This window comes from Drosophila tropicalis, unplaced genomic scaffold (genome assembly GCF_018151085.1).
Source record: "Drosophila tropicalis isolate 14030-0801.00 unplaced genomic scaffold, ASM1815108v1 contig_3, whole genome shotgun sequence".
Classification (NCBI taxonomy): Eukaryota; Metazoa; Arthropoda; class Insecta; order Diptera; family Drosophilidae; genus Drosophila; species Drosophila tropicalis.
In genome coordinates this window covers 484,728-511,459 of record NW_027172753.1, presented here as the reverse complement: position 1 = coordinate 511,459, position 26,732 = coordinate 484,728, and the positions used below count along the sequence as shown (strand labels likewise).

At 36.1% G+C, this 26,732-nt stretch overlaps 3 protein-coding genes across 4 annotated transcripts in view; 2 read left to right on the top strand and 1 right to left on the bottom strand.

The window, feature by feature from the left end:
* Positions 1-6,232, top strand: part of S (EGF receptor activation regulator Star) — a 32,265-nt gene extending 26,033 nt beyond the window's left edge. Inside the window, exons 3-5 of the mRNA XM_068283981.1 lie at positions 3,939-4,450; positions 4,512-4,676; positions 4,739-6,232. Coding sequence (XP_068140082.1) covers positions 3,939-4,450; positions 4,512-4,676; positions 4,739-4,966 — 905 coding nt within the window. The 3' untranslated portion in view covers positions 4,967-6,232. The remainder of the gene's footprint in view (positions 1-3,938; positions 4,451-4,511; positions 4,677-4,738) is intronic.
* A 3,181-nt stretch (positions 6,233-9,413) lies between these two features.
* The window catches only part of IA-2 (tyrosine phosphatase IA-2), a 49,796-nt gene continuing 32,477 nt past the window's right edge, over positions 9,414-26,732 (top strand). Inside the window, exons 1-2 of one of the 2 annotated variants that reach the window (XM_068284065.1) lie at positions 9,414-9,569; positions 10,627-10,723. Coding sequence is in view for 1 of the 2 variants with exons in the window: in XM_068284064.1 (XP_068140165.1) it covers positions 18,668-18,680 (13 nt within the window). In the remaining variant the exon portion in view is untranslated. Of the gene's footprint in view, positions 9,570-10,626; positions 10,724-18,376; positions 18,681-26,732 lie in introns of those variants that run through there. The other variant, XM_068284064.1, reaches the window with a different exon arrangement.
* Positions 24,794-25,738, bottom strand: gNacalpha (germinal nascent polypeptide-associated complex alpha subunit). Its single transcript, XM_068284062.1, has 3 exons — positions 25,709-25,738; positions 25,527-25,650; positions 24,794-25,468 (listed from the first exon to the last, which is right to left on the bottom strand). Exons 2-3 carry the CDS (start codon positions 25,621-25,623, stop codon positions 24,873-24,875), a joined length of 693 nt encoding a protein of 230 aa, XP_068140163.1. The 5' UTR covers positions 25,624-25,650; positions 25,709-25,738; the 3' UTR covers positions 24,794-24,872.

Sequence of the window (26,732 nt, the reverse complement as noted above, 5' to 3'; positions counted from 1 at the left end):
TGCTATTTTTAAGTTCGCAGCTGTATGTACATACATAAGTTCCATTCCCACTTTTGCTCTGCTAACCACCGGATGTCAATCGAAATTCCCCCTCGCACCGTTCCCCAATTCACCATTCACATGCCTTGTGATTCATAATTTTCCTGTGGCAATGCAAACAACATAGTTGCATAGCTCCTTCTCTCTCTCTCTCTCTCTCTCTCCGGTCGGTGAAAAGCCACCCCCGCTGTTTCGTCAACGATGTCTGATTTGTCCATTCTTGCTGTGTCATAGCCCTGACTATTTTCTTTGGCCAACGATCATCCCAGCTCACTCTCCATTTCTTGGCAAGCCCAGCGAGTGCTCAATTTGAAAAGTAAAGCTCAAATGGCATTATCACAGCATGCCCCATTCAGGCACTACTTCACTTAGTCACTTGCCACCCGCATTTGCTTCTTAGGTTGTTTTCTTTTCCCTCTCTTTATTGCAACCCTTGCAGCAATTGCGCAATTTCTTGTGCGTTGTCGTCGTCGGCGTTGGCGTCTTCTTCTTCGTGTGAGTTCTTGTTTTCCCCCCGTCCGCGTTCCATTGAAATTGTGCAAAATTGCCACGCGATAAGCAGCCACACGAGTCTGAACTAAATCGCCCTCTTAAGTCATGCAGAAACTGCAGGCTTTCGAAATCTGCTTTATCGCGATTTTGTTTAAGAAATCGAGCTAAAAGCATGATTAAATACTTACTCACATGCGCCAGACTATTTCATTAGATTCTGATAATACTTAATGGAATATTCTTTGTTTTGAAAATGAAAGGCCTGTTGAGAGAATGCCTAATTGAAATGTGTGAAAGAGATGATTCATCTTAGCGAACTTTTACAAATACTTGGACGATCAATTAGTGATAGATGATTTAATCTGACTAAATGTACATATTACGGGAAAAGAGTAAGAATTCTAAATTCTTTAAAAAACAAACCAATTGTTATAAAGATCTATTATAAAGTCTCTCCAAAGGCAATTTATTGTCTCTAACTTTTTGATGTTAAAAAATTAAAAAACTGATTTCCCAGCCCGAAAGTTGTGAGATTTCATACGGTGAGACGTAAACCTACACCTAAAACCCCTAAAATAATATTGCATTAAGTAAGTTCTCTAGTTGTTATTTCTAATGTAAATGTACACTATAAAAATCAATCATCGAAATTAACAAATTTAAGTCTTTTGGTTCCCATAGAAAGCAATATACGAGAAAGTCTTTGGTTAATAATCGCATAATGATTAAGGACCTCATTTCTGTGTTATTTTCAAATATTTATGTCATTTCGACACGTTAATAAGACATCGTTTGATATTGTTGATGTAGAAACCGACCAATTTGGTTGTTACCATTTTCTACCTACTATCTACCTATATACATATGTATGTATATATACCTTTCCCAACATTCTCTAAAGATAGTAGATGGCAGAGGCCCGATTCCTCCCCCATAGCCTTGCTATTGCTGCAGTGCAGCAGTTTGCACTTGAGCACGTGATGTGTGAGTTTGAGTGTGTGTTGTTGTGTCTCTTGTGTGTGCATTTATTGTGTGCCCTTTTGCATTTCACCACTTGCCAGGCCAGCTCCGGCCAGGCCAAGCTAGGGCAGGCAGCAAATTAAGATCGACCTACTTAGATTACAGAGCAATAAATCAGCGTCATTGTCGACTGGTAGTGAGAATGAAGCATTTAACCAATATATAGTATAAATATATGGAAAACATGTGCCGTTATCATTCCACTAAAGCAGCTAAAACGAGTCAACATTATGGCGATGGGTGATGGGGTGGGAGGGGAAACAGGCCATTTTGAATTATACAAAGAGCCCAAAGAGCCTCTGCACAAATCAATAAAAAAGGCAATAGAAATGAATTACAAGCATTGGGGAGGAGCAGGAGCAACCAGGACACGCAACTTGGTCGTAGCAAAGATTACACAACAAGGGTAACATTGCGCCGATGTCGCCACCAAAGTTGTGTGGCCTCAAAAAGGATACGTATATATGTATGTACATACATACGTAAATAAAGGACAGGAAAACAAAGAACAGGAAAAAGTTTTTCATAATCATTTTCTTCAACTTTTATACATAATTGAAAATGCATTAAAGAGGAAGAAAAAAAGTTTTTTATTTGTCCTGATGGGCTCTCTCTGCCTACTTCTTCATTTCTTTTGTTAAAGTTATTGAATAGGGCGTGTGCTGGCTGCTACCCCTGAAGCTTTGAGTTTAAGTTGATGCCGCTGCGACCGCTTAACCGCAATTAAACATCGTCCCTGCAGCTCCTTATCCACAAAAATTACTTACCATACATATATTCGGGGGCCTTGCCCAGTCATTTGTCTTGCCACCACCACCCTGACGTCTTGCGTCCTCTGTCTGACGCTGACGGTGACGGGGACGACTGACGACCCTTGCAAATTAGAAATGTCAGCTTTTGACGCCGAAATTGCAGACTTGGCCCTAAGGGCAGATTTTTATTTCATTTCTTTTTTTGGGGTTTTTTGTTGTTGTTTTGTTTCTCATTTGGTTGATTTACAAGGGCTCGAAATTTAACGGTTAATACCAGCTGCAGCAATTTCTCTGTTTCTATGCCATTTCGTTTCACAAGATCAACGGATCGAATTTTCATGCTGGTAGACAAATCATGAAATAATTCGTTTAGCATTTAATCGCTTGTAATTCAAAACCTCATAGATGGTATCAAGTTTCTATTCAAAACGCCATCAACCAAAAACCTATAATAGATGGAAAATTTCTCTCCCACCTCCCGCTCTCTTCACCACTGTCTCCACTTTTGGCCCGGGTGAAGCGGGCAACATGGTGTTAATTAGTTTAAGTTTTGCTATTTGTTCGCTTTTGTTGTTCCATTACGTCAAATTACGAAAATGTCGACGGCGGACAAACAGACGGACGGACGGACGCAAAAAATATAATGTTCATTTTTCGGTTTTAATGGTTGGCGCTCGTTTGTTTCTATTCCTAAAAACTTTATGGCCATTTTGTGACCAGCAACAAATAAAAAATGTATATGTAGACTGTATAATAAAATTAGCATTTGGAAAACATTTGGCAAAAAGGAAAATTCATTGTATATGTGGGGGTGAGTGGGGGGAACTGTGGGGTCTTAGATCTTAGAAACTAGCTAGAAAGTGAATTTTCGCCATAACTAGTTTGTGTATTAAAAAAACAAAAACCACAAAAGCTTGTTCCATTTTTCCATGTACCTAACCTCAAACAAACTGCATGGGGGGGGGAGGGCACGCCTTTACATGATGATGTGCAAGTACATTATAAATTTTTTAATTTCGTTTTACTTTTTAATGGCCAAGTATAGCGAGCATAGCAAAAGCGAAGAAGAGTTGAAAATTGGCACAAGGAAAGTGTGAAAAGCAGTCAAAAGAAGTAAAACAAATCGTTTTGACGTGTTTTCTTGCTGCTGGCTGTTTACTTATGTGGACAGGTTGGGCCAGCTCGAAAATATCAAAGGTTAGACTAATTCATATTGGGTCTAAGGCCGACTAGCCGCCGGGCCAAAATATGGTTTCAAGGCGAGGTCATGAGGTTTTCGAGGTTATGCCAAGTTTAAGTTACGAGTGTTTCCTGCCGCCAAATTCGTTATTTTTTGGCAACGGCCTTTGCTGAATTTTCTTTATACCTTGTTTCAAATGCCAAAACGTTCCGCCTGCAAGCATTCTCCTGGTCGTGGTGCTGCTGCACAATTGGCAATTGAAATGCAAATCATAAATATGGTCAATGCGCTCCAATTGCCAACGAAGCGTGGCCAAGTTAGAGCCTGGCACGCCAACAACGTCCACTAGAGCAACAAGTTTTAATTAAATCTAATTACTATCAAGTCCAGCAAAAACATACGTACTCATACTTTAACTGACTCCACCATTCTCTCTCTGTCTCTCTATTCCACAGAAATCCGCCATCAACAGTTTCGTTTGAACATGTCGCGCGACTATGAACTGAATAGCGTTGCGCAAGATGATCCCGCACTCATAGCATTCCTGCGCCAGATACATATGCGCAACAATCTAGGCAAAACGGCGGCACAAAAGGCAACGCCATCATCATCATCATCAGTTGGAGCCGACTCCAGGAGTGGTGGGCCCGCCGGCACGGGCTCACTTAAATTTGGTGGAGCGGCATCAGCGAATAGCAGCAGTAGCAGCAGCAATGCAGCCGATCAATTGGCTCACTATGTGGCTGATCTGGTGGGTGGCAAATTCAATGGCGCCGTCATCCAGTCTCTGAGTGGACCATTGGCCAAATTGATAACAGCTCCATGGTTGAGTGAACATCTCGATTGGATGGGTGTCCTTGTGGAGCCGGAACCGCGTTGGTATTTCACTTTGCGTAAGCAAAATGCTCAACGAGCACGCATGCAGGTGGTCCATGCCTGTGTATCACCCAATACGTACCCCAAAGAGGTGAGTAAAGCGATAAATTGCCCCGACAATCGAAACTCTAAACTCTCTTTCGTCTGTACAGATTCCCATACACAACGAGGATGTGAGGATTAATAGTCTGCACGATGAGGCGATTTCATGGTTCAATTCGCGTGTGAAATGCTTTCCGCTCTATACAATCATGCTGGCATGTGAGCGCACCGAATATGATTTACTCAGTCTGGGTGTGCAGGGCCATGAGCTAGAGGTGAGTGGACCCCAAAACTTTCGCCAACACTTTTGCTAAACTTTCGTTCCACCTTTTCATAGATATTGCAAACTTTGCCCTTCGATAAAGTGCAAATCGATATTATATCGATACACTTGCTGGAGGATCATGAGGATGTGCGTGATTATGTGCAGAGCATAACAAAGTTCCTAGCCGGCAAATCGTATAAAATGCAACGAACAATTGGACGAAATTATTTCTATCAGCGCCTGAACTCAAACACAAGTCGGACAAGAAAGAAAGATATATTGCTATTGAAGACTCCCTAAACTCCTACAACGAACGCGAGAGAGAGAAACAACGAAATTAGTAAAGATTAAAAACAAAGAAGAAAACAAAAAAAGAAACAAAGCCTTAACTGTTAGACAAGAAAGAGAGAAATCAATGAAAGCGAAAAAATAAAAATATTAAAAAAACAACATTAAAAGAGAGAGTTGAAGCAAAATGAATAATGTAAAACTTTCAACTTGCAATCGAAAGTCTATAATATAATGATAATTATTATATGTAACCCATAAACAAACACACACACACAAACACAGATAAATACAATACATGTTACATACGATTTATATACGGCTAGACGATATATATATATAGAGATATATATCCCATAAACATGTACCACTTGAGATATATTGTATAATTAGTTTATATTTTTTTTGTACAACTTTTTTTTTTCTTCTTAATTACAAAATTTTTTTGTGTCTTCATGTTCCCTTTCCCTTTGACCTGACCCTCAAGTCTTTATTATTCATTTTTGTTTAATTGTTTGGATTTCTGTGTGTGACAGATGCAAAAAGCAAAAGCCTACTATATATGTATATATAGGATATAGGCCTACCTAACTACTTATATGTAATGTATTATGATTTATGCTATAAGCTAATGCAGGAGACTATTACCCTTCTATATAGGATTATATAAATATATATATATATATACTAAATACATATATATTTCCGTTTGTCTATGTATAAATTAAAATTCATAAATGAAATATACAAAATTTGTATTTGCTTTGCTCTTTAGTTGTTTAGAAACTATCAAACTTTATACATATATATTATATCTTATCTATCGAATGCTTTATTTAGTGAAACATAAGTCACAAAAGAGAAATTATTATAAAAGAGAAAATTAAAAAAAAAACACACAAACAAACACATACCCAAAAATTCATAGACACACCTAAAACGCAAACAATAATAATATTTAAATTCTAAATTATTGAATCAAACATACACACACACATACGAACAAACCACATATACATGCATACATATATAGAAATGGATAAATCTGCTTTCAAACTCATCTCATAACTCATAGCTAAAATGTAAGCGAATCGAAAATCGAAATCGAAACGAGGCAAAAAAGAGATAAACTTTAAATACAACCATCCACACACACACACTCATATACACACTCATATACACTCATGCACTCATTTTTTATATGTATATTTAGTATAAATATGAAATAAATGTAAATGTAGAACAACGAGCAGCTAATTAAATGTAAAAAAAAACCAATTCGTATTTCAATTACATTTTAGTAATTATTAATTGTACTTGTATTATTTTATGCAAAACAAAGACACACAGAGTGACGGTTGCTGCTAACTAATCATCAAGATGATAATGATAATAATAATAATGATGATGATGATATGTGAACTCGTTAAACCTCGCCCACTTCCACAATGCAAACAACAACAACAACACACAAACAGACACACTCACACTCACATAGACATATATGGCATATATGGCCTAACATTAGTAAGCAACTAATTGAATTCAAATATATTAACAGAATCAGTGCCTTCTTCTTAGACTTTAAAACAAAATCAAAAAATGAAAAAAAATAAAAACCTAGCATAGATCAATAGTTAATGTTCTTTATAAACAATCACACATACATATATATATCTATATATAGTATGTGTGTATAGAAATTTACAAATATATGTTGTACATACTAGAAAAGCCGAGCAACAGCCGTCACTTTGTTGCCTACACTTGCCTTAAATAAAAACAAAACAAAAAACACTCAAAAAGTTACTGCAAAAAATAAATCCGTCTCAACTTGTTTCACCTCAGAACTTCAGCCAATCAATCATTGAATTAATTACTCTTCAGCACATACAAACTAAACATCACTTTAAATTATTTAAGTTTTTTGTTTGTTTTTTTGTTGCTTAAACAAAAGAATGCGAATTATATATAAATTTAGTTATATTTTGTGTAAAATCTAGCATATAACCAAATTTTAAGTAGGTTACTTTCGATTAACTACATTATCCCCTCACACACACACACACTCAAACACATACATTTACAACAAAAAAAAAGGCTAACTCATGCTAAGCTCGAACATTACATAGAAATTTTTAATTGAAAATTGCTTAAAAACTTAAGAGAAACAACAACAACAACAATTTATAGTTAATATATAAATATATATTAATAAATAAAAACGAAAATTTCCAAAAAAAAAAACAAACAAACCATTTATATATTTAAACAAATTTCTAAACATATTTGCATATATCCTTGGCAAGAAACTGAACAATGGATTATCTTATGAAACTAGACTTGACAAAAAAAAAAAAAAAAAACATCCAACAAAAACTAAAACTGTTGAAATATATAGAAACACACAAACTATCTACATATATATGAATACATATTCGACTATTTAATCAAATGGAAATCAAAAATATAATGCATCTACATCCAAATATATATAGTTAGATACTCGCTAAACCAATTTGCAAAAGTCCTCAACAAAAAGATTAATCAGAGAATTGAGCATATGAAGCTAATTATATGCCACACTCTATAAACAATTGATGAACAAAATATACACACAACTTTAATGAATGAATAAAGTGAATAAAGATTTACATGAAATGTAAAAATAATAAAATCAATCACAAAATTGAGTTTTCCTAAAAGTATGCTGCGGAATATGTGGAGCAAAGAATTATTTTTATAGGAAGCGGAAGAAACTCGATTATCAGTTTGTAGATGAATTGTCTATACTTTCAATTTGTTTTTATATAAAAAATAGGTATATAGATTAAAAGGTTAGTTTATTTCAATTTGGGAAACTCAAATCAAATAGTTTAGTATTCTTGAGTTTTTCAATTTCTTATTTTTGTGGTTACAAGTGTTTGCTACGCATATATAAGGCCTAAAAAGTTATAAATACTTTTACAGCCCACCTTTGGGAGATAATTTTACTCATTTAAAATCAACTTAAAATGTCTATAGTCTTTAAGATTAAAGCATACACATTTCTTTATTTACTTTTTAATTGTCTAATAGTTTAAAATGTTTGAAAATTTTAACAGTTAGTAGTAAAGATTTAATTGCGAATCTTTATTGAATTTCTGGTTCATACAAACTTAGTTTTAGTGGTGATAAATTTTCATTTAAATATCCTTATTGCGCATAGAAGTATGCTAAGCATTTTGTGCAACCTGTTGCTATGCCTGTAGAGCCATTTACCAGTCTCTCTCTCACTGTTTACTCCGCACCCATTTGAGTTGGCTCATTGCAAATGGCCGAAAGGCCAAAGTCTAAAGCTCAACATTTAGTTGGAGCTTAGCGTTTGGCTTTTGTCCCAGGAGCCACAATGCACACAAAGGAGGATGAAGACCATGAAAGCATTCAAAGGAAAAACTCATTAAAGGGGTATTAGCATGCAGCTCGTTTTGTCGTGTAATAAAAATTAATTTGTGCAATGCTCAACCCAGCTATGTCAAGTATGTGATGCCTTGGTGGCTGCCGTTTATGCATGGTCATTGTCTAGGACTTCCAGCGCATTGGCGCCTGTAGTTAAGCCCGTCACCACTACCTGGAACTTAATGCCCCTCAACAAGAACATTGTCATTCAATAGCTATAGTCTGGGTCGGTGTGTGTGTGTGCGTGTGAAATGGGCGCCGCCTACTTTTTGAGTCTCGAGCCTGCAACAGGCTGTTGTTGCTGAGTATCAAAAGCTTTCCAAGTGCTCCGGCGCAGGCGTCAAAATGGCACACTAACACATATGTAAGGCTAGGATGCTGCTGCCTGCTGGCCACGAAAGTGAAAGCTGCGACTTTCAAACTGTTGCGCCCACCAAGAAGAACAACAACAGAAAAAACGACCAAGAGAAACTTCCATTCGGAATTCGGAGCAAAATCAATATCAATAAAGTTTGTGCGTAAAGGCAAACAGCTGTCAACCTACGTCAAAATCTAGAACCAACAAAAGCTGCAAAGGTGTGAGCATAAGGGCCGCACAGGACCACACGTTGTGTGTCATAAGATGGCTAGATGTTGTCTTAGAAGGAGCTTAAATCCAAGTAAAGTTTCTAAACTAAATCACATCTAATTAAACACTGATATCTTAATATAACGTAAGTTTTTGGATCTTTTTGGGGATATGTATATGTTTGTTTATGGTGACCCCGATGTTGACAACATTTTTCTGGCCTTTACTGTAAGCCGCATATGCATTGACATTTAAACTTCAACGGCAGAGAGCTTCGGCAAGCTTTCATGTGCCTAACCTACCAACACAAACCCAGAGCAAAATGCGTAGGAATTTTTTCATTCTTTTTGTTCGTTCGTAGGATGTGTGTGTGTGTGTGTGAGTGAGAGTAGATGTGGTTCTGTTTGTGTGTGTAACTCCGAAGACCACTTGGCATGTTGATGCCAACGAATGGCAATTTCAGTAGGACAGGCAGTCCTTCGGCTGACGGTCAAACGCGAGCTAGAAGACAGAAGAAATCACCAGTCAGCGAGCAACGAGCAACAAAAAAATTATACATATATATATAATCAAACACTAGATAAAAGATTAGAAGAAAAAAAAAACAAAGTAAAGATAATTTTACACTGTGTTAAACGTTTTAATCGTGTACATATATATATATTGTGTTGTATGGATATGTGTAAATGCCTGAAGAGTGTGAAACAACTAGAAACGATTTACATAAATATGGCGACGACAAGCAAAGCTTTTGATATCGTTTTCGTTTTTACGCTTTTTTTTGGAGAAAATAAAATTTTTGACACTGAACTTCATTAAAATACAAAAGTCAAATACAAAGTTGAGTAGTGTATGTATGTGTGTGTGCTATGTGGGTGTATGTGCATGTGTGTGTGTGCTTGTGTGACGTATACTTGTTTTTTAGCCCTGTGTGTGTGTGTGTGCGCTTACTTAAAGTGACAGCCTAGAAGTATGCTTTAGAGAAAAATAACAAGCATATGGTGTGGCCACAGCATCCATTTAATTAGGCGTCTTTCTGTCTCTTCCTCTCTCTCTATCTCTATCCCGCCCTGACTCTCTCTGTCACGTTTATTGCGTCGTTAAATAGCCAGGACATATTTTGCTCAGTGGGCGTGCTTTAATTTTTCCACCTTTCTTCTTATTCTTCTTTTTTTTTTTTTTGGGCTCTTTTGTTAAGGCATATAAAGTATACAAATACAAATATGTGGGCAATATTAACAGGCCGTAGCGGCAATTAGACGGCAACGTCACATCGTGCGCCTGCGAACACCTGGAACACCCACACACCCACACATAGAAAGATTACCGGCGCTCTCATAAGCTCACACGCACACACACACACAAGCTCATTCGCTCTCTCTCTCTCTCTCCTTGTTCGTCTCTTGTTTGCTCAGTTTGAGTTTTGGTCTCGGGTTTTTGGCTTCTTTTCTGCCTTTTGCTGTCGTCAGTTGCTGACGTTATTTGCCTCAAAAACAAGTTGTTGCCTCTTCACGCCTCTATATGTACATACATATATAAATACATATACAATATATATATATAACAAAGAAAATTCTTATGCAAATTTCATGAAATTTGCCATCTAAATCAAACATATAACATTGTTACAATATTTACATCTATGTATGTATGTGTGTTGTTCCAGTCACCAACAATTATTAAACAATTTGCATGTCTTCGTTCGCTTGTGCTGAAAATGATATAAAAAACTACATGAGCCACAATATAAATGTCAAACTGAGGTAAGCCAATACGTTATTTATGTATATTCAATTAATATTAGTTGGGTTTTAGTCCTTGTGAGTTTAAGCAATTTCGCATATGATGACCTTTTTCGTTTCACTGGCAACAGGTGCCCCAAAAAGCAGGCTATGCATATTTTAAAAATGCCAACCTCAATTAAAGGCACGTGCAACTAGTTTAGTAAGTTTCCCTTTCTTAGCATGTTAATGGAATTAAATTAATGCAAATCGTCATATACATACGTTCGAGATGTTGTGGGTTTATCGATTAAGGAACTTGCAATCTTTTGAATACCTGAATTCGGTACATTTTGAATAAAGAAATGTAATCATTTTGTTCTCTAAGCGTTTAAAGTAATGGAGAGCAAACAAATGAATTGAAAGATCTTTCAGACACTTGAAAATTTTCTTATATACCTATATGTATGTATATGTATACATATATCGCTAAATTGAGTTAAGTTTCTGACACAATAGACGACATCACCTTTACCTATGTATGTACATATGTACTTACATATATGTACATATATCAAATATTTGATGGTGGAAAGTTAAAATGACTTTTTATTTTTAAACAGAGCTTAAACAGGCACGTACGCGAGACCAGAGCCTCTAAACGAATTTCCATAAAATTTTTGTATTTTTATACCCTTGCAAAAAGGGTATATTAATTTTGGTCAGAAGTGTGCAACGCATAGAACGAAGCATCTCCGACCATACAAAGTATATATATTCTTGATCAGCACGACGAGACGAGTTCAACTAGCCATGTCCGTCCGTCCGTCCGTCTGGATCAACGCAAACTCCTCCTAGACCGTAAGAGCTACAGAGCTGAAATTTTGCACGTAGGCTTGTGTATACTGCAGGCGTTGTATATCTCGGATTCAGCCGGATCGGACCACTATATCATATAGCTCCCATACAAACCCCAAAGTCACGAACAGTGACTTTTCTCAATAACTTCGTTATTTTCTGTGTTATTATCGTGAAACTTAATATTAGAGAGTTTATTACGCTTATAAACGACTGTGCCAAATTTAATCAAGATCGGATGACTATATCATATAGCTCCCATAGGAACGATCGGTCGAAAACAGTGACTTTTGTAAATAACTTCGTTACTTTTACCGCGACTGCTTTCAAATTAAACATTTGTTAGTTTAGTATATCTGTTAATGACTGTGCCGAATTTGATAAAGATCGGGTGCCTATATCATATAGCTCCCATAGGAACGATCGGGCGAAAACAGTGACTTTTGTAAATAACTTCGTTACTTTTAACGTGATTGTTTTCAAATTAACATTTCTTAATTTAATATATCTGTTAATGACTGTGTCGAATTTGATAAAGATCAGGTGACTATATCATATAGCTCCCATAGGAACGATCGGTGAAAAACAGTGACATTGATCAATATCTTCGTTATTTCCTATGATTGTAGGCCATTCTTTCGCAAACAGAAGCCTTTTTAGATAAAACGTTCTTCCACATTGATGGCTAATAGGTAAGGAAAGAGTCACCAAAAAGTTGCAAGGGTATACAAACTTTGACGCGGTCGAAGTTAGCCCCGGCCCTCTGGTTTTTTTTTGCTTCATCCCACACGAAGGAAATTTTAGTATCCTATTGTGTGACGACTCCTTCCATGCCGGGCCTCAATATTCTTTAGACGTTTTGCTTTGGCTTTGCAGGTTGTTGTTTAACAAGAAATCAAAGTACAAATTTTACTTTAAGGATAATAAATTTAGGTTCTACAAAATACATGCCTGACATTTAATTATGCGAACGGGTAGGAAGAAAGTAGGAAATCTTTAGGATTACTTTTTCAATCAATAAAATATATAAATCAAGTACACAAACATCTTTGTGAGTTTTCTATTGTACTTATATTGATCATATATCCTCATTAATACACATCCTTTTGGAAGCAAACAATTATTTCGGAAAAGGTTAATTAATTATAACTCCTTTGACTAGTCGGACTCGGTTTGCAGACTAATTACTATGGTCAAAAGGATACGTTGTTTATTTTTATACCATGCACCAATAGGATGAAATGGTATATTAAAGTCGTCAAAATAGCAGAAGTGAGCTTTTCCCTCAAAGTATATAATATGTACATATGTATGTATATTCCTGATCAGCATCAACAGCCGAGTCGATATGGCCTTGTCTGTCTGTCCGTCTGTATGAACACATAGATCTCTGAGACTATAAAAGCTAGAGCCCCCAAATTTAGTAGGTAGACTTGTGTAGTATGTACAGTTATTGAGTATATTTCAAATTTTTGCCACGCCCCCCGCAAGTTATATAATAAAACTGATTTTCTCGAAAACAAAGTTAAAAGTTAATTAGGTCCTTAAGGCCCGAGTGAGTGAGCGAAATATCAACTGCTATGAAGCATGGTATACTGAAGTCGGCGAGCCGACTTATTTACTTCATTTTTACTGAAGACATAAGGTTATACATATATAAGGTTAAAGGACAAATGCAAATTTATATTTCTGTTTTTTCGCAGTTCTTTAACTAAAACTAAAACTTCTTTTCAGGCAAAAGAAAGTTAAGTAAATTTCATATCAAATGAGCCTTTGACTTTGACTTAAATTAAACGAAAAAAGTGTCAGCCATTTTTGTCAGCTGATAACAAAGAAATTAAATGGGAGGACGCCTTTTTTTAAAAAGCATTCCTTATATTCGCACAGAGAAGACTGCGCTGCGGAATTTCTCATATACATATATGAAATGCCAAAGAGCTCTGTCACACAATTTTCCAATATCAAATAGACAATTTCTTTCGCTTTATATTAAGCTATAAAAGTTGAAAGAAAAAAATGAAAGAAATGAAGAAACATTTTAGAAAATACGAAAATAAGGGTATGCCACTTTCGCTATAGTTTAGGTCAAGTCGTCACTGTCCAACCTGTGTATGTATATACTCTGCATGGTAATTTCCATATTGTACACCTGAAATCCTGTTCTTTACTTAGTATATGGTGACCCAAGATTGAAGCCACAGCAACCTCAACGGGAACATAAAAACTTGGAAAGTTGTTGCTTGTTGTATGTATATGTATATATTTTTTTATCCCTTGCAACTTCCATCTACATTTAATCTAGTCTTTCATAGGGGAAGGTTTTGCTACTTGCTTTCTTTGACCTTTTGCCATTTCACTCTGGTGGATTATACTCCGGGTATTGCAACGTGATGTGGCTGCCCTCAGGTGCTGAACATGTGACTTGATTATAATTGTTTCGTTCTGCGTTACAATATAAAATTCCATACTTCTCAATTCATCAATGTGAACGACATTCGCGATGACAATGACAATGACGACCCTATTGACTTCATTGCGTTTGATTGAATGCTGTTGACATTATTGTTTTTCTTGTGGTTGTTGTTGCTGTTGTTATTGTCGTTGAAAGAGGATATACGTCCGGTCCGGCCTAGAAGTTGAGTTATATATAGATGGGTATATAAATGTCACACAAAGGCCCATTTGATTAAGACTTGCGTAAACAGCCGGAAGCCACATCTTGGCTGAGAGTTGTAGGCATTGCTCGAAGGGGAGGAAGGAAGGATGGAGGAGGGAAATATGGTGATGGCAGGAGCCAACACTAAAAATGAAACGCAAATATTTTTTGGCGTAAACATCAACAAATGGGCGTATAAAAAATGCATAAACATATTTCTTATGTAAAGGCCACAATGAGCAGTCGGAGTAGTCGGACTGGAGCGCGGGGGCTGACTATTAAAACCAAAACTTATGAGGCATTTTACTTTAGCGCTGCGAAGATAAATAAACATTTCTTATGGCCTATATAAAGTCTAGAAGTTAATGTCAAAATATTGGTAGACACTGTGAAAAGCAAACAAATCCATTTTAATTTGGCTAATATCATTTATCTCTAAGCGAAGCGCTTTAAAAGCTTTTCTCGGACTTTGCTAAAATTTAAAGTGCTGCTTCTGGGTTTGTTTTATATTTTTAACGATTTCAAGAACCAGACGCTAATTTTATACCCTTGCAGAGGATATTATAAAATTGGTCAGATGTTTGTGACGCACAGAAGGAGACGTTTTCGACCCCATAAGTAATATATGTATATTCTTGATCAGCATGAGAAGCTGAGTCAATATAGGCATGTCCGTCTGTTCGTCCTTCCGTCCGTCCGTCTGTGCCATCTTAAGAGATATCAGGATGAAACTTGATATTTGAGCTACTTATATAAGGGGGCAGATAAAGTATGAAAATTGTCAGGATTTGACCACCATATCATATAGTTCTAGAAGAAATATAGATGAATTAATTGGAGTGAGTATCTCTATGAAATTTACTAATGATAGTTTTGGATATAAAACATCAGATCCCGAAATTTCGAACAACAAACGCAACATTACATAATTCAGCATGGGGAAGAAGAAAAAGTAGAGGAAATGGAAATCATGTTTGGAAGAGTTTGTCTATGCATTAATACAGAATTTGGAATAAGTAAAAATATTATGGTTACGGACTGCAAAGGTATATAAACTTAGCTTCTTTGATATTTTGTCCTAAAGCATTCAAATATGTATATAGAATATTCATGCTGAGACCGTTCGGAAAATGACAAAATGTCAAGAAAGCTCTGAAAATAATAATAAAGGTCGACAAATTTAAAGCCATCTTTGAGGGAATGTTCATCTAGAAGCCCAAAAACTAAAGTAATTTCAAAACATTTATTCAAAGATAATTATTTAATAGTTAATTGGAGTTTATTTATCTGTCTAACATTCTTTTAGGCTATTGTATGAAAAAGTATCAAAACCTGAAGGCTCCTTAAAAATAATCACAATTAAAAAAACTATAAAAAGATTATGAAACTACATAGATACATATGTATATAATTTTGGTCATAGCCAATATTGAAAATATTTATTATAAATATTGTTTTATCTTATTATCATTCACTCGAGATGGCAGGCAATTTATACCAGGCAAGTCCTTTCTATCAGTGTACCACTCACCTAGATCGGCTTTTATCTCCTTGGGAACCAATTTAAGAAGAATATAAGTTTTTAAGAAAAGCGCCTTTAAAGGTTCAAAAGTCGCTTACACAGACATCTAATTGGCCCTAAAAATTCAGCTATTGCTTCGAACATATTTGTCGGATTTGCTTTAAGTATATACATATATGTACATATGTATATCTAGGAAAGTGAAATGAAGTAAATTGCCAATCTGGGAAAATTAATTGAGGGTAAAACATATTTATTGTTTTCGAAAATTTTTGAACTTTTACTTGACCATGTAGTTAAGATATTCATCATAATAAGACATTTTTTTTATCGGCAGAATATTTGAAAGGAAATATCTTTGTTTTCAAAATAGAAATGATCAATTGCTTATTGCAGAACAATTTTATCCATTAAGGATCTTTAGCATCACCAGCAAAAGCCTCTTAGATGTAACTATGTATGTATATGTATTCATATATTCAAACTTCGGAGCTGCTTCGCTGATTTCTAGACTTAGATCTTTAACTTGTGTTTTATTTATTTATCCTACTTAAGTTTAGGAATATGATCTATTGCATTAAAAACTAATTCAATACTTCATTTCATAAATGAAGTTCAAACCCTTCTCGAGTTTTCATACTCTTCTAAATGATGTAGGCGGGGGTTTTGTCTCACAAAGTTAATGGAAAGTTTTATCCCAATAGCGTTTAGGTAAATTTTTCATACTGATCAAGAATATATATACTTTTTGGGGTTACAATTTGTTGTCTGAACAACACTTTGGATATCCTTTGCAGGGCTATAAAAACTGCCCAATGTGGCCAACTTCCCATATATTTTATTTATAAGTTTTTATTATAATAGCAATGTAATTTTAGTATAAAAGGCTTAAGGTTAACAATTCATAAGATTCGATTTATCACATCTTATAAGATATTTTGTTTATCATAGGATCTTGCCAGTGAAGTAATATTCATTGTCAAAAGTCTAAATTTCAGTCAGATGGGATAAAGTAACTTTTGAAATTGTCAAAACAAAGCGGTAATGGCAAGGCCAAGATATTGTTGATTTGAATAGATAGATATACATACATAGGTACGCATGATATTGAATTTAATATGAAGTTAAAATACTTTGAATACATTGAAATTCTACGAAAACATTAACACTCCAGGAAATTTAAAATGTAATTTTGTGTATTCAAATAGACAAGGATAAGGACGAGCAAAGGAAATATTACCTAATGATAATATTTGGCAAATTTCTGAATAAATATGCAATATGTAACTCTCAGATTACTCGCCCTTAATTGGATTACCTGTCTTACATAATCGTTTACATTCCGTAAAACGAAAAATCTGGCTTCATCAATTAAGGACGCTGTTATTAATGAGAATTCCGTAAGAATGGCAATGGCAATGGCAACGGCAATGCAATTAATTTTAAAATGAGCCAATATTAATCATAATTCTGTAAGCTAGAGCACGTCTCCGACATATATATATATGTATATAGAGACACAGAGGCATAAACAGAGAATCGCGTACACACACACTCATACAGGCAGACATACTCATCTACACATTGTGACATCATGAGGACCTTAGCCAATGATTCTCCTGCTGGATACAATGGCGTCATATGCGAGAATGTCTCTATCACGAAACCTCGACAACGACATCGTCGACGACAATCCATTTACTTAATGAGATTGCAGGCGTAGTGACATTGAAAAGACGCTTATTAGGGTTACCGAAAGGAACACCCACCAGCCGCAACCACTGCCTCCCCAGCCACCTTGCCCACTCCTTAACCATTCAAGTGGGAGTGCAGCGGTCTCTCATATTCCACAAAAAATTCTAATGTATGTTTGTATGTATTTGTGCGTGAGTGTGTGTTTGTGCCGAGTTCATTCACAAAAAGGAGCTGCGTCAGGCTGCGTTGCCGAAAGAGGAGAATAAAAATCAATGGGGAGGCTACAACTTTGCCTCGGCGATTCGCTATAAATAGCTGGTTCTGGTAAGGTAGTGCCTACCAAGAGGTGTCAGGAAGGAGGAGAGGAGGAGTGAGAAAAATACTTAACAAACAAACAAGTCCGATTGCGGTGGGTCAGCTTAAAAACTCACTGCGAAAAGCATTTAAGTGAAATTGTAGTCAAAATACACTGTAAGGATATATGTATGGGCAAGGACACGGCCAAATGTGAATATTCGTGCTGCTGTTGCTATTTTTGGAACCGCAGGGCTGGGTCTTCTGTGAGGGAGAAGGAAGCTTCGCGAAGTGTGCCCACCCAAAGAACCTCCTTAGCTTGGCGCACACACACATACACGCAAAGTGTGCGTGGGTGTCACACAAAAAGGAACGCTCTGGGCGATGAAAGCTTGGCAGAGTGTTAAAACCAAAAGCTTTCGGTGTGTGGGCGTCTCTCTGTCGACGCAACAGGAGAAGAGAAGCAACAGCAGAAAGTAAAAGCTTTTGCCAAAGCTCTCTTCCGTCCGTACGACATTTCCCCAGGCCGAGAAATGGCATTGGAATTTCACTGGAAAGCGGTTCGGCTCGAACTTCGTTTCCTAATAGACGATTCGTTTCGCTTTCGTGGCGTTTCGTTTTATTTGGGGGCTACCTGATGCTCTCGACGGCTCCGGCAGTGAGTTCAGTTCAACCTGGTGAGCGCAGCGGAGTGAACGCTGCTTGGCCCACTGAGGAGTGTTGAGCGGTTAAATAAGAAAAGTGCCAAGTACCTACCAACAACAGCCAGAGTAGGGAACAAAAATTCCCATTTAGTGTTCTGCGCCAGCTACTTCATCGAAGCCATCGGACCAGAGTGCTGCTCCAACGACTTGCCGTCCTGTTTCCCCTGCGTGTGATTGTGTGTGCGGAGGCCCTCTGTGTGCGACTGTTTCGGCTGATAAGCGAAAGACTAAGTCTAACATATGGCAAACATTTTTGGATGCCAACATGCGGTAAGTGGCCATCAGGAACACAAAAAAAGAAAATAGGAAGAACTACCACTCCGACCTTTGGCTCAATGCTCGTAAAATGAAACTATTGCAATTACTTTTCCAATTACACAAAACACACGAAGTGAAACAAGCAAAACCAGGATCAGCCAGCCAGAAAGTAGGCAATGCAAATTTTGGAATTTGCATAAAAATTCAATCAAAATGCAAATTTAATTCCATTTATACATTTTATTCGTACAATCTGCCAATTAATTTCAATTTTCATCAGTATTGACACAAATTGTGAAATATAATTTGCATATGAGTCAATAATTTAAATCAAATTATTTTTATCACAATCATAATAACAATGATGATGAAAAACCCATTAGTAGAACGTTAATCAGAGAAGGTTGAAAACATTATCACCGACAAAAATAAAAAAGATATACATACATTATGTATCAATTTCCTGTCACCTAGATAAACGAAGAGATAAAAAATATATATAAGAAGCAAAATTTCATCACATTGAAATTTGTTGGCTGCGCAATTTGTTTTGCAGGGAAAATAAAATTTCCAACTGATATGCATTTTCACTCCTTCTCTCTCTCCGCTCTTGGCCCCACGCCCCGTTAACTGTCAACGAGCCAATTAACAGTATTATCAGAGCGAGAAAGTAATTGAGCCTTGGTCCTTTGACTTGCATATGTATATATATACTATTTAAATATACATTGTATCCTACATGCATGCATAAAGTATGGACCGAGAAGGAATGAAAGCATATAGGGAAAAAGCGGATTGTCGTATATAAAAATTCGTTTATATGTTGCCCGTTGCATGCACCTTTTTCGGCAACATCAGCAGCAAAATATAAGCTGCTTTTTTGTCCCCCCCACCCCCCACCACCATCCTCCTATTATAATGCGGTGCACAATTTCCATGCAGTTTGCGCTTTTGAGAATTTCCTAAAAAAAAAAGGAAAGTGGAAAAAAAGAAATAGAGCCCTTCGCAAGCTGGCTTATAGTATAATTGGTAGACCAAAGCAGAGCCAACAGTACAATCTGTAAACCTGCCAAAGTGTTGGAGAACATGTAAGCGGGTTTCCATGCAGTTTGTTTAGCTTTTCCATTTTCTATTCTTTTTTTGATGGAAATTTGCTTGGCTTAAATGAAAAGCAATTTGTGGACACAGGCTAAGCCTTAAAGTAGCTAAAGGATTTTCAAAATATTTTAATCCAAAACGAAGCGAAAAAGTCTAACAAACTGAGCCATAAACTATTAGAAACATCTTTTACACAAGAAATAAATTGTTTATTAATTTGAAAATAGTTTAAGAGTTTCATTTAAAGTAAGCTCGAGTTAAATAATAATATTAATTCTTATTTAAAAAATTTAAAAACATATGGAAAATATGCCCCACTTTTGGACATAGTTTTAAATATTAGACATCTATCAAAAAATTTATAGAACTTTTTATAACTATAACAAACAAAAAGTTAGTTTTGTAATATTAACTTTTAGTAAGTTTCTTTAGTGTGTTAATTTTACTCTAAATAAGTCTAACAAAAAAACTTTTCATTATAATTAAAAAAAGTATTGCAATGTAGAAATTGTTTAAACTCAAGAGAAAAAATCTTGTAATTATTTATTTGTATTAAAACAAGAATTGAGCAAGTTCTTTTCTAAATTATTAATGTTCAAATTAAACAATTTAATAATGTGAAATCTTAAAATATAATAAAATTCTTTTGAAGGTCTTTGAATAGAATGCTAATTATAGCTAATTATATAATCTATTAAGATTTTAAAGTAATTATTTAAATTTTTCAAAGGATATTCTCAATTCAAGCAAATATTGCAATTAGATAAACTTTTATAAATATTAAATCAGTGACTTTTAGTTATCAACTTTTAAAAACTTCTATTCACTATTATCTTTAGGACTGAACTCAACTTACTTTTTTATTTCATAATACTTAAGTATTTCGATTAGTAGGTTCGCGTTTTTAAAAATACAAGTGACTTAAAAATGTCCTAATTATTTAATTACTTTTGGTAAATTTGAGACTGTTTCTACATATCTTATCTTACTTACAACAGGTTCTATAATTAAATTTGGAGGTAGATTAAAAATTCAGTATATAAAGTAGATGAACTTTGCTTTCCTTAGCTCTAATTAGAAAATTATGGAAACTAGTGGAGGTTTGGTAAGCATCTGCTTGAACGAGAACCACTAGGTTAAGAAAGAGTTTTTAAAAAATAGGTACCAACAAATTTACAATGATTTGATTTCATTTGATTTTCTTAAGACAAAGTGGCAAGAATTGTATTTTAACAAAGTTTTACAATATTTGCTGGCTTCAAAATCAATAATCTGATTCACTTCGGGGTTAAGCAAAATATTTTTAATTGTGTCCAGAAGAGATCCAAAAATGTGACCCGCACCCACACAAAAATTTCAAATTTCAGACTCTGTGCAGCTCACGGACTTTTAAACTAAACTTTGATGATTATTTTTGATCGATTTGAAATTATTTTTAGATCCCTAAATTGAGTAATATACCAGCTTGAAATGTAAGCCCAATAAGAGACAAAATTTACAAAATATTTTATTCACCAACTCCAAAAGAAGTTCTTCAAAATCACCGATTCTTTTATTGTTTATACCGGGAAAGTGTCTTACTTGCATTTTTAGATCAAATTTTTGATACTACAGTTAATATAGTTGAAGAAGAATAAGTTTGTTAACCTGTTTTTTTGTTATCGACGGCTTTCCAATATATACGAAATATATTTGATCTTTTAGTATTTCACTCATTTTTGGTACTCGCAAACTTTTATAGAATCCCACGATGAATATTTTCATTGTTTTCTAGATTTCCACACTTTGCATTTCATTTTGTGCTCTCATATAAAAAACTTGCATGGATATTGTTGCTGGCCTTTTGGTCTTCTGAACTGGTTTCAAAAGTTTGTTTAAAGTAAAAAAGACACAAAACAAAAATTGTAATCTAATGCTGACCAATTGATAAACAGCTGGAAGGACACCCATCCGTTTTGCTTTCCGCCATTGTTCAGACATTTTCCACTTTCATTTTCAATTGCCGCATCTCCAGCTGCTGGCATGCTTATCTAATTGCTTTTCATTTTGTGAACGGAAATCCTTTTTCATGCTGAGCTGAGTACGACAAAAAAAGAAAATCAACAACAAAAACAAGCAAAAGAAAGTCAGAAATAGAAAAAGAATTATGAATTATATGGTGAAACGGAAAAAGGAGAGAGAGAGAGAGAGGAACAGAGAGCGAAAGCAAGATAAAAGCAATTTGTTAGCCTTTAACATAAACCTTGGCTAAGAATACCCATGTTGTGCATCAATTACACAAAGGCAACCAGGAAATTTGAGCCTGCCGAGACCTTAAATCACCTGACAAAAACCCATCCAAAACGAAATCCATTTCCATTCTGCCACTCAACGCCCGTTTAGGCATTTCTTACTCAGGCTCAGTGTCTATCTGTTTGTGTGTCTGTTGGACTGTCGGTCTGTCGATATTCACAATAATAGAACCCTGAAGAGCTCTAAAGTGCAAGCCAACACCTGCCAATGGGGGCAAACAAAAACTGACGACCGCCGACGAAGCTTCTTTCTTTCACACACGCACACACACACACAGCAAGAGCAAGGCATCAAATCAAACGGCGAAAAGTTTGCCAACACTTCAGACCACAGCCAAGTGGCATCTTTTCCGACCTTTCAAATTGGTCCAAACGCGAGTTTTGTCCCCTGCTCCCATCAGTTGGATCTGGCACATCATCATTGGCGTCATGATTAGCTCAGGACTCCATATGTGCGTATATCCTGAGCGATTTAATGTGATGAACTGACTGAACTGAGTTTCACTGAACCATTCGAGCATACACAAAACAAAAAAGAGAAAAAAACACCCCAGATCCTATTCCGTTTCTACATTTTGAGGGATTCATTTCTGAGGTTAAGCCGAATCGCACAGGTTTTATGCTTAAGCGCACACAGACAGACAGTGGCAAACAGGCAAAAGGACAGCATCATCTGAAATGGAAAATCTTGAAAGATTTTGGTCAAGCAAAATGCACAACCACAAAAAATAAGACAAAAATACGAAAAATAAAAAGTAAAACCCCAAAATCAACTTGAAAGCAACAGCAGGGTAGACCACCCACGGAGTCATGCATAAAAACCGCTAACCCAGGCCCAGAACCCAGCCCCAACCTCAACCCCAAACTCAACCCCAAAATAAAAAACTCAAACCCAAAAAACTCTCCCTATCTCTCCCTATCTCTGTCTTATAAGTAGTAGGCCAAACATTTGCACAGCAAAGGAAAAAAAAAGGAAAAGCACCAAAGAATGAAAACTTTATAAACCTTGAGGTTAAGACCAAAGAAAATGTGCAAAGTGAAACTATGCGATGAAAGGCCAAAAATGGTAATACCCTAAGCCTTTTCAACAAAACCCAAAAAAAAAAAAGAAGAAGAGATTATAATTTCACTTGATATGAACAACTCTAAAATTAACAACAAAACTAAGTGGGAAAAATTACTTAAGTCCTTTGTAAGTTACTCAGTTAACTCTTACTTCGACTCTTAACCTTTGTTAATAAACGATACATAAAAGAATGTGGCTTTAATGTTTTTAGCTGAAACATTCAAAATCTTTCATTAGTTTTGAATTACTATTCCGAACAAATCATTGCAATCTAGCTATTGATGTTTAAAAGGTGTGTCTTGGAATGTGAATTGAGCCAAAGTTGACCCCCTAAAGTATGCAATAGGTGGTTGAAGATGGTTGATGCATCTTATAAGTATTGTATATACATATAAGTTTTCAATCAGGACCATGTTTTAGCCACTTATGACAAATGGTCTTTAAAGTTTCTAAGACATACTTCTTGTGAGTTTAAGTTAAATATACAAAGTTTATATTAAAAGTTAGTATATAGTTTAAACTTAAAGTTAAAGCCCTTGAAACGCTAGCGATAATCTGAGAATAACTCCTACTTCAATGGCATTTAAGTAATCTCACAAATGCCATGACTTAGCTAAAACTTTAAACTGTTTTGGATAGGGTACACCTTGAGGATAAAGAGGAAAGCGGAAAAAAACTTCAAATTTTGTTGCTGTGCTCTGGAGAGTATCCTGTTGGCTTTGAAAATTACAACAGTTTTTTGGCCACTGGGCCAACTGGCAGCTCGTTAGTTAGTTGGTTGAAGCACCAAGGACTATGCTTCTTGGTCCTTGGTGTTGAGCTCTGAAGTTGGTACAAATGTTTCGGCCTGTTTAAGTTGTTCACTGAAGTGAAAGGAGGCTGCCATCTGCTTGGATGTGAAGGCAGGGGCAGAAAAAAGAGTTTGTTTTCTTGGTTTCAGCTGGAGATGGGAGTGAAGGTGATGGAGCTTAACTGTTCCAAATCATTTGAGATAAATATGCCTGCCAGATGCTGTTTACCTGTCTGTCAACTGATTTGTATTTCAAAACCGTTTCCTAACGTATCCCATTGACTTTGGCTTAAAACAGCTGTGTGTGGCCAAGTTAATCAATTTCCGGCTAAAGTTCTGTTGCTCTGATGCTTCCTCGGGCTGTAAAAGTTTTTTTTTTTTCCTTCTGACACGAACGCATTATCCAGGCCAAAATGGAATATAAAGTTTTCACTTTTCGGTTTAATTTTCTTCTACACTTTTTCTCTGTTCTGCACGTGCCCAGCCATTGCGAAAGATGCTAAAATAAAGCCTTTTTTTATGGCTGCTGACGACAGCAGAAAATTAAATAAAATTATGCTGAAAGCTAGAGCCAAGCCATTTATTAAGTGGCTTAACTTTCTCTCTGTCTCAAAAATCTTGGCTAAGACCTCCAGCGTCATCATCATTGTCCACATCAACATTGCCACCTAGACAGGAGGATGTCAAAAGAGATCTTTTCACAAAAGCCATTTTAATTGAATGAATGCTTTCCACTAGAAGTAAAAACCAGAGCAGCGGAAAGTAAACAAAAAAGTGCAGCAAAAAGTTTTCCACAATGGAAAATCTGAGATAAAGCGAGAGAAACTGTAACCACAAAAGCACCTAGGACAAAATAAAAACAAAATGCATTTAGCTCGAATCGAAACTTAATTGAATTCATTTATTGACTGATGTCAAGTTTTCCGTGTGTGTGTGTGTGTGTTTGGCACCTGCCGATGTTAACCAACAGTCAGGGCCATTATGGCATTGACGACATCATTGTCGTTCTTTGCCAGTGCTTTGATGGCCTTCTGGCGTGAACAGGCTGACTGCATCTGTACCAACTGAATGTCGTTCTCATCAATTCCTGTGGCATCGGCACTGTCATCGCTATCGTCCTCATCGTCATTGACTAGTTGTACATTTCCGAATGGGTCAGTCAGCTTCGCATCGTGCAACAGATTTGGATTTAGAAGCGGAGAACTAGAGACCCGTTCGGTAGCCCGGCCAGCTGCTGTATTTGAGATATCCTCGACGCGGATTTCGCCAAAACATATCACAGTGTCCGTGTGCAGACACTTGTATACTTCCGGAAGGTCCATGCTCAGCAAAATGTTCTTGCTCTTACGCATGGTGACACGTTGCACATGCTCTATTGGCTTCAGATCCAGTTTCATCAAAAGGCGGCGAGCTTTCTTCTCTCCACGGGACTGCCTAGCAACAAGGCTAGCCAGCTGCTCGCTGATTGGAATCGACTGTTTGTCATCGTTCTTCTCCGACACATCATCCAGTTCAGGCATGTCCTCATTGTCCGATGAGTGGTTAATGCTGGAACCTGAGTAAGAGCAGAATTGTATGTTATGTCTATCGACTGATGGCTGAAAATTTCACACCTTCTGTAACGCCTGTCGAGAATAGGGGGAGCGCTTGTGGCTTGGGTTTACTATCCTTTTTGATAGCACCACCTTCCTCTGATTGCTTCGAATCCATGGTCTTCTTCTGCTTTTGCTTCTTGCCCTTTGTAATTATTCAGATTAATAAAAAAAAATTTTTAAGAATACTTTACAAACTTTACACAAGCTGACAATAAATTTCTCACAAACGTGCTACCTGTCACATGAAAAGAAAAAAAACTTAGTCAGTGTTGGTAAGGGTTTTTGCTAGTGCTGGAAAGTGGTTTTAAGTGTTCTACAGTTAAGTGTGGCCAGATTTCGTGACACTGTTTTGAAAACATTCGAACTTTTGTGAGATCACAAATCATGAAATGATTTTTGTCTAGTGTATAGCTTTATTATATAATATATATAAAATATAAAAAATATATATATAATTCAAGAAAATAACATAAGAAGAAATTTCATTAAGTCCACGACGATTTGGGTTGAAATGTTATTTTCTCAATGAATAAATTTATTATTAAGGGTTTTAGTTTCTGTTTGAACTAATCAATGCGAATCTGTTTTAAATTGTTGGTCCAATGGTGAAATTTGAAGAATTTATAGTTCTAAATGACTCGTTTAGTATTTTTCAATTCGTTAAATAACAGGATACATTTCCGTAGTAAAAGTATTTGTATACTTGTCTTTCAGTACTTACATCCTTACATATACCTTTTCAAACCCATGTACTTACTTACACTCGTTGATTTCACTTGAGGCTTTGAATGTTCTTAACTTTTCTTAGCCATGATCGATTCATTTCAGAAATTTATTTAACTTAGCTGTAACAATTTTCGCATTGCATGCTAATTTATACGCAAAAGTTAGAATCCGCATAAGAAAATCAAAGAAATGGAAAAGTGAAATAAGTTTTTTGCCGCAGTTCTAATTGAATTTAAAGTTGCCACCCACGATTGCAAAGAGGCTATGGAAATTTCCGCGTATTGCTCGATGAAACTTATGCAGGACGAATTCGATTGAAATTTTATGAAATTGCGGAGGAGAAGCCATGGACAAAGCGTGATGAATTGTTGGCGCTGCAATTTTGGCAAGTGCAGATGGAAAATGAAAATCCAAGCACAGAATGGATGACAAACAAATTGGTGGCTAAGGAGTCAAAGGCTGTTCGTGGTGGTGGTGGTGGTGGTGGGGTTTGTGGTG

What these genes read in the sequence shown, in the direction of transcription:
- gNacalpha (XM_068284062.1), bottom strand. Translation starts at nt 25,623, where the DNA reads ATGGATTCGAAGCAATCAGAGGAAGGTGGTGCTATCAAAAAGGATAGT. An exon ending in CTCGACAGGCGTTACAGAAG is followed by an intron (nt 25,469 to 25,526) that starts GTGTGAAATTTT and finishes GCTCTTACTCAG; the next exon opens with GTTCCAGCATTAACCACTCA.